Source organism: Zingiber officinale, chromosome 9B, assembly GCF_018446385.1.
Source record: "Zingiber officinale cultivar Zhangliang chromosome 9B, Zo_v1.1, whole genome shotgun sequence".
In the NCBI taxonomy this organism is placed as follows: domain Eukaryota; kingdom Viridiplantae; phylum Streptophyta; class Magnoliopsida; order Zingiberales; family Zingiberaceae; genus Zingiber; species Zingiber officinale.
Window position 1 is genome coordinate 23,648,095 of NC_056003.1, and position 8,709 is coordinate 23,656,803.

Consider the following 8,709-nt stretch of genomic DNA (forward strand, 5'->3'; position numbering starts at 1 on the left):
TCAAACACATGGAAATATTAGTTAAACGGATGGTCAAGATGATGCCTAGAAAAATTGTAATTTTCTAAATGATGGACATAAAATTGATGAGAAAATAGATTTTTGAGGCACATGGGTAGAGCTTTATCTGGCCCAGTGTGGGCAACTGCCCTCACTGGGCCAATGCTAGCTCCGCCCATGTGCCCCATCACTAGTGACATATATGTAAACGCACTCACGAGCCGACAAATTAACGATATTTGTATGTGGATCTATTCTCAATGTATGTAAACTACATCAAATGTCATCTAACCTTATCACTGCACTAAGTGAAATCTTTGTAATTTCTCTCCCTTTCGGTTCACATAAGGTGACATAGAAGAGCCCCGAGATGAGGAAGATTTTAGTTTTTTTCTCAATTTAGTTCGGGTAAAAGAAAAAATTAATAAAGAATATTTTGATAAATAAATTCTGCATAAAATTGTCTGCGTGTTGTCAATATTTTAACTATTTTTGACTTCGATATGGGAACACAATTCACAAGTCAAACCCCTTTTCCACGACCCCGGGCCCTTTCAGTTGGGGGCCGCATCCTTCCCCACCCGGCCTCCGGCGATCCCCCGACGCGGCCACCGCAAAGCCGACGGCGAGCGTGAGAAACACGACGAGGACGGCGAGCGCTGCCGCGCCAGCATAAACGCCGTCGTGCACTATGTAGCAATCGCCGTTCATCCAGCCTTTCCCGTACGGCTGCTCGCCGCTCATGCTCGACGCGGTGGCCAACAGGACCGCCGCCAGACCGTAGGCTGCCCTGTTCGTAATTCCCCAGTATCGCATCTGTCAGTCGACTCAACATGTAATTAAACCCGCACTATATATCGATGTGTATATACCACGAGGGAAGTAGAAGGGCGACGGAGATCATTCGGACGCCGCTTGCCTTCTTGTCGGTGGACAGAGCCACGGCGGTTCCGACGACCTGGGCAGTGGAGAGGCAAACGAGCGCGGCAACGCCCAGCCCAAACGCACGGCTGCGCGGCAGAGAGCACAGGCTTCCGTCCAGCTTCATGTCCTCCTCCTTCCATTTGAATCCAAATCAAACGCTGCTTTTGAAACATTCAAATTTTTTTTCTTTTCTGTTCCGTCCTACTTTACCTTCACTCTGCTGAACTCGGCGGCGATGCAGCAGGCGGAAGAAGCGACTCCTAGAACTACGACGGCGGCGCACAAAGGCAGCTTCTCGTCGCCTCGGTATCGTCGTTCCATTATTACTCAGGTTCCTTGATTGTCAAATGAAGCATCGCTCTGCTTGCGGATATCGAGTCGGCACGGGCGAGTCTGTAGCGTTGACTTGGAAAAGGAAGCGTCCCGGAAACTGGAATCCTTAGGCGGACCTCGCGCGTGAGCCGCCCCTAGTTATTCCTCTATCTCGGGCAGGAGTGATGGCGTTGCGTGCTCCTCGAGTGCCAGTCGTCTTCTTCAAAAGATACAGCCTCAATTTCCAAAAAATAATGCAATTGGATCCTTCCATTGACAAAAACAAGCAAAGAATTAAATGGCAACGATATCGTCGACGTAGAAATGCATTATAAGAATTCAATGACTCGAAGAGAAGCAAAAAGCAGCGAGTATCGAGGCTTAGAATAGGACAAAAACCCATCTAGAAGTGTTTGACTATTCCTCGAGCTGCCAGTCTTGTATAGTTTACCCATTATATTAAAAGTAAGAAGAGTCAATAGAACCAAAAGGTTATTCCATATAAATTGTCTAAAGATCGCCGGGAATAAATATATTCTGAATAACAAGTTTATGAATAAATTATTTGTGTCACTACAATGGTAATGGTAAGAACGTAACTATTCAATTTGTGTGAGATTTGGTAATCTGGTGGTAAAAAATGAATACGTATTTTTTTAGTGTTTTCATCAATTCGTCTTAGGACTAATACGGAGAAGATAAATTACGAACGACTACTAATCTTTGGAATAATGACTAGCACATAAGGGAGACATTTATCTCGATTTTTACCGAGATTCGAACCCCAGACCTCATGATAACAACACCTCATGAGATTTGGTAACATGATTAAACGTTTGAGTGCAGTCAATGGTTACAATTTGATGATACAAGACTTGTATCAATATCATAGGGTGTGTTATAAGTGGTCGTAAAGGTAATGTGGATAGATAATTAAAATGATTTGGTAGTTAACGACCAAAATGATATGGCGTTCAAAATAAAGATGGAATGACAATCTTATGGTAGGGATCCCAGTATAAATTCGGGTGGCCCTAGAGTTGGCCGGACATACGGGGTTTAGCTCGCCGCTTCTTAATCCTTATTTGAAGGGGATCATAATCGATCTCATGGCAAAGATCTCAGTATAAAGTCGGGCGACCCTAGAGCCTTCCGAACATACGGGGTTCAGCTCGTCGTTTTTCATGGATAAGGCTTCCAACAAAAATCTGGGCTGCCCTAGAACCGGCCCGATATATGAGGCTCAACTTCCTACTTCTCATGGGCAAATCTTCTAACATAAACTCGGGCGGCCCTAGAATCGGTCGGACATACGTGGCTTAGCTTCCCACTTCTCTTGGATGCGACTCCCATCGTAAAACCACTAGGCCCCAAAGTCGGTCGGGCATCCAGACTCAGTTCTTCACTTCTCCTAAGCGCGACTCCCAGCATATATCCGTTCAGCTCCAGAGTCGGTCGAGCATCGAGACTAGGTTCCTAACTTCTCTTGAGCACGACTCCCAACATATATCCGCCCAACCCTAGAGTCGGTCGGGCATCCAGACTTAGTTCCTCACTTCTCTTTGGCGTGACTCTCAGCATGTAGCTTGCCCGGCCTCAGAGCCGGTAGGACATTCAAACTTAGTTCCTCACTTCTCCTGGGTCGACTCCTAGCATATATCTACCCAATCCCAAAATCGGTCGGGTATCCAAACTTAGTTCCTCAATTCTCCTGGGCATGACTCCCAGCATATAGTCTCGCAGTCCCAAAGTCGATTGGGCATTCAGACTCAATTCCTCACTTCTCTTGGACGTGATCCCAACATATAGCCGACTGACCCTAGAGTTAGTTTCGTATTCAAACTCAGTTCCTCATCTTTCTGTTGAATATGTGTGAATAAAGAAGAGGTGGAAGATGATAGAAGAACTATTGTGAATGAGACTTTAGTCCCACAATGGGAGTTTCTTGGCATATTGGTTAGTTTATATTGATTGACATGCATTGAGGATGTGAACAAATGCATGGGGAGAGACTCTCTCTCATGCATGGGTGCGCAGGGGGGGTGTAAATGCAGGACCCGAATTGTACCGAACCATGTTGACTCGTGTGAGGGCACGACTTGCGTGCACCGAATGCCGAACTGATCGGGGCAAAATTTACCTAAGCGGAACAACCAACATTTTACCACGTAAACATTTTTGCTGCTTGTATAACAGATGCATTGAAGTAAGATTAATGCAACCAAGTGAAACGTTGGCGTTACACAGCTGACAAATAATGATAATTAAACGATCATTAACGATGTCCATTGGTCTGAGCTCCTATATAAGGAGGTTGAAGGGGTTGGAATTCCATTCTGTTTAAATTTCCCTGTACAAAAATTGTACAAGTACAGAACTTTTCCTAGCAACTCACATGTTCAATCAAACATGTGTTTGATCAATCAAGCAAGTTCTTAACGGATCAAAGCACACCTTGATCGAAGTACAAGATCGCTAGCTTCTTGTGTTGGTATTCCAAAAATAATACAAAGAAAACTAACTAATTACACAATGGAATTAAAAAACTAGTTGTACCTTTCCTATGTAGCTAAAGACCTCTTGATCTTCTGCCGTATTTCTCTCTTTTTCTTGGACGTCGTGTGGGTGACGATCTACCAAGACAAAATCACCCTTTCCTTCTTCTCTTCCAAACTGTCGGCCACCAAGGAAAGCTCTAGGATGGGACACCTTCTTCTCTTCTTATTTTTCTTCCTCTTCTTCAAGCCGCCGCCCACTAAGGGAGAAGGGGGCACCGACCCTAAGCAAGGAGGAGGGGGCGCCGACCCTAAGCAAGGAGGAGGGGAGGGGCGCCGGCCACAAGGAGGGAGGAGGTGAGGGGCACTGGCCACAAGGAGGAGGATGTGTGTCGTCGGCCCTAGGAGGAGAGAAGAGAATTGTGGGAAAATTAGGTTTTTGGGGCCACCACCTACTCCTTTTATAGCCTTGCCGTCGGCCCTAGGAAGGTAAGAAAAAACCAAACCAAAACAAAGTTGTGGATGGGTGGATGCGAGACTTTATATAGAGGCTACAACAGGGACCTAGAGGAGGAATTGGTTTAGGCCTCCTGATAGACTTGGGCTTCCTATGTTCGACCCGAACATCCAACCCAAGTCCATCAATAATAATTTCTTAGGGACATTTTTCTTTGAAATATTTCTAATTTGTCCCTTATGATATCGAAAGTACCAATTTAAATTGTTGTATTTTCTAAAATATGTTTTATTTGAACATGCATGATTTTTTAGACCATCTATTTGCATTTTCAAATTATTATTTTTTGATTTTAATTTTTTATTTTCTAATTTTGATTTATCTAAATCTTCTAGAGGACAAGATTTAGCTAGTATTACTTTTAAACTTTTATTTTCTTTTTCTAATTTGCAGCAGTCTTTTGTTAACAATTTAACAAATTTAAAGAGTTTATCGGGAGGAAGAGATCGTACCTGACTTACCTTGTCGATCTCGTTGTCCGTGTCTCCCCCTGAAGTGCTGCTTTCTTCCGACATAACTCGCCCTTTATCGATGCTCATTTTCGGAAGAGCTTGAATCGCAGTCGCCGTCTTGATGACTCGCCATTAATGCAAGCCCGGAGAACACCTCGACTTTCGATTCGGACGACGTTTCGTCCCACGTCGCTTTTAGGGCCTTGCGCTTTTGGACAGGCTTCTTACCTTTATCCTTGTCCTTGTTCTTTAGCTTAGGGCAGTTGTCCTTGACGTGTCATTCTTCGTCGCAGTGGTAGCAGCGGATGGTCCTTTTCTTTTTCCCCTGTGGATGGTTAGATTTCCTAGATTTACAAAGATTCTTAAACCGTCTTACCATCATTACCATTTCCTCGTCTTCGAGAGAAGACTCCGACTCAGGTTCGTCTTGGGCTCCTTCGTACTTGAGTTGGAGTCTTCTCTCGAAGACGAGGAAATGGTAATGATGGTAAGACGGTTTAAGAATCTTTGTAAATCTAGGAAATCTAACCATCCACAGGGGAAAAAGAAAAGGACCATCTGCTGCTACCACTGCGACTTCGAGATCTTGAGGATATGATCCCTTACGGGTGTCCCCTCAGTCATGGTGGTCGTCATTAAGTTTCTCATGGCCTCCTATCTGGCAGCCCGAGTCTGGTGTCCGAAGAGTTCCTTGAGATTGAGCATCATGTCATAGGCAGTGGGTAGGGTCTGATGCTGATGTTGCAGCACATTTGACATAGAAACCAAAATGTAACATCGCACCATCTCATCTGCCTTGACCCTTTCCTATGTCTCTCTATGTCCTCTTCACTAGAATCCTTATCAGACACGCTAGGACAGACCTCAAGAAGTACGAACTTGTATTCTTCAGCAATTAAGACAATGTCCAAGTTTCGTTTCCAATCAATATAATTTGGACCAGTAAGTTTATTTTCTTTTAAAATAACAACAAGAGGATTGAAAACCATTTTGAAATCTTGATAATCACAAAATAAATGGTCAAAACTTTAGAATTTAAAATAATATTGATTTCTTAAACAATATAATTTAAATTCACCAACACGTCAAAACACCGTAAATTTCGTATGTCACGATAGTGTGGACGTATACTAATTCAAACATTTGTAAGAGGAGGTTTTACCCATTAATTTTATTATCTTATCAACATAATTTTATGACAAATAAAATTAATAGTTGGCTCATCTTCGGCCACACATATAATAGCAGTGACTCCGATGGGGAGGATACTATTAAATGTGCCTAAGTATATGTCATTACTTGATACTTAGTCCATTAATTAGGATTGCGCCCCTTTAGATGGAGAAGATCACACATATCTAGATAATTTCTTATAATCATCCATAGAGGAGGTTTGATCTAGTGATCCACAAATAAACTCATCCGATATGGAGGAAGGCACTTAAAGCCAACGCTCAAGTTTGAATGCATCACTTACAAACTAGTAATGGAGACCGTGGAATTTATTTAAATAATCCCTCTCCTATTTAGTTATTTAAATTATGAAATTTTAACATGTACACATATCACAACACATAAAAACATCATCACAGCACACACAAACAGCATATAAAGACAATAAATATGAAAATAAAATTTCCAACTATTATGGCCGCATCCAACGTTGTCCTCCAATATGCCGCCAATGGATCAAGCCGTCGTGTCTATCTTGCTTCCTTCTTCGCCGCACCTCCGGTCCTCAAAATAGTACCATGCATAGCAAGGATACAAGCCGCAATAAAAAAAAATAAAAATTTACATTTATCGATCCTATATTCCACAAAGAAATTTACATGTAATCTAGATCAAACAAAATGTAAAAAATAATACGGCAACCGACCGTATTTTAATTATTACAATCATGCACACACAACACAACCTCGACATGCCCAAGGGTTCAAATCAGACATAAACACACAAAGCCATAATAGTTGGACTTAGGACGCCTGCAACCACAGAGTTAATCTTTCTTGCACATCCTACTATTATCCGACCTAAACTTATATATGAGTAGTGCATAATTTAACTGAAAACCAATCATACAGAACCAGAAAACTCACTTTGATACCACTTGAAGGTGCTGGAATTTCATTCTGTTTAAATTTTCCTGTACAAAAATTATACAAGTACAGAACTTTTCCTAGCAACCCGCATGTTCAATCAGACATGTGTTTAATCAATCAAGAAAGTTCTTGACGGATCAATGCACACCTTGATCGAAGTATAAGATCGCTGGCCTCTTGTGTTGGTATTCCAAAAATGATACAAAGAAAACTAACTAATTATGCAACGGAATTAAAAAACTGGTTGTACCTTTCCTTTGTAGCTAAAGACCTCTTGATGTTCTGCCGTATTCCTCTCCTCTTCTTGGACGTTATGTGAGCGACGATCTACCAAGACAAAATCACCCTTCCCTTCTTATCTTCTAAACCACCAGCCACCAAGGAAAGCTCTAGGATGGGGCACCTTCTTCTCTTCTTCCTTTTCTTCCTCTTCTTCAAGCCGCCACCCACCAAGGGAGAAGGGGGCACCGGACCTAAGCAAGGAGGAGGGGGGGCGCCAGCCCGAGCAAGGAGGAGGGAAGGGGCGCCGACCACAAGGAGGGAGGAGCTCCGACTCTAGGAGGAGAGAAGAGAATTATGGGAAAATTAGGTTTGTGGGGCCACCACCTACTCCTTTTATAGCCTTGTCGTCGGCCCTAGGAAGGTAAGAAAAAACCAAACCAAAACCAAGTTGTGGATGAGTGGATGCGAGACTTTATATAGAGGCTACAACAAGGACCTAGATGAAGAATTGGTTTATGTCTCCTAATGGGCTTGAGCTTCCTGTGTTCGGCCCGAACACCCAACCCAAGTCCATCAATAATAACTCATACCACTAAAGAGTTATTATTGAACTACCGCACCAATCCCATATTATAATATGGGCTCCTTCTTATCATGAGTGTGTTAATCTCCCTGTGTTTAAGATATCGTATGTCCGTTAATTAATTGAGTTACTGACAACTCAATTAATTAACATCTAATTCCAAGAGTAGTACCACTCAACTTTATTATCATGCCGGACTAAGTCCACCTGCAGGGTTTACATGATAATCCTTATGAGCTCCTCAAGGGGGCATCATCAGCCTAAGTAATTAGGACACAGATTCCTTCTATAATCAACAACACACCATATAAATAATACTATCTCCCAACTCATCGGACCTATTGATTTAACGAATAAATTTCACCCATTGATAAGTTAAAGAAATAAATACTAAGTATACGTACTTGTTATTATATAGGGATTAAGAGGATGCACATCCATAATAACAGATATTCTATTCTTTTATGTAGTCAGTACAAATCGAACAACCTTAAACGGTCCTGCTCAATACACACATAGTGTACTAGTGTAATTTTATAGTCAAGATAGACTAATACCAAATTACACTACAACCATTCCAATGGTTTGTCCAAATCCATCTTGGTTGTGAGCTAGTATTTATAACTTATAAGGAACCGATTACATTATCTTCTGTGTGACACCACACACCATGTTATCTATAATATAAATTAAATGGACAACTGCATTGACATATATAGAAATATAAAATGCAGACATTTGACCAAAGTGATTCTCATTTCAAAATATTTCAAAACAGATGTTCATACAAAAGCTAGACTTATAATATACATCCCAACAGAGGTACTACTCAGTTCGTCGTGACCATCAGTGATTGGTGGGAATCATAGTTTACCATTGTATCCTGGGAAACAGATGACCTAAGAAAGCCTCAAAGCACAGTCAGAGGTGGGTCGAATATGTTTTAAGGAAACTACATTCATCGTAGGTCTCGGTTAACTCAGTTCACTCGTCAGGTCGCTTTCTAGGCTTCGCCCGGCAGATCACTTCGCTCTTATGCTTGCTTGCTCGCTCGGTCACTCGGCAGCAACTCGCTCAACAGAAACCTTGGATTCTGTAACGC

General features: G+C 42.1%; 1 protein-coding gene across 1 annotated transcript; it reads right to left on the reverse strand.

The window, feature by feature from the left end:
- Positions 1-455: 455 nt before the first annotated feature.
- LOC122024964 (protein MODIFYING WALL LIGNIN-1-like) lies at positions 456-1,496 on the reverse strand. Its single transcript, XM_042583704.1, has 3 exons — positions 1,135-1,496; positions 873-1,057; positions 456-790 (listed from the first exon to the last, which is right to left on the reverse strand). The coding sequence occupies exons 1-3, from the start codon at positions 1,243-1,245 to the stop codon at positions 517-519; spliced, it is 570 nt and encodes a 189-aa protein (XP_042439638.1). The 5' UTR covers positions 1,246-1,496; the 3' UTR covers positions 456-516.
- Positions 1,497-8,709: the final 7,213 nt, after the last annotated feature.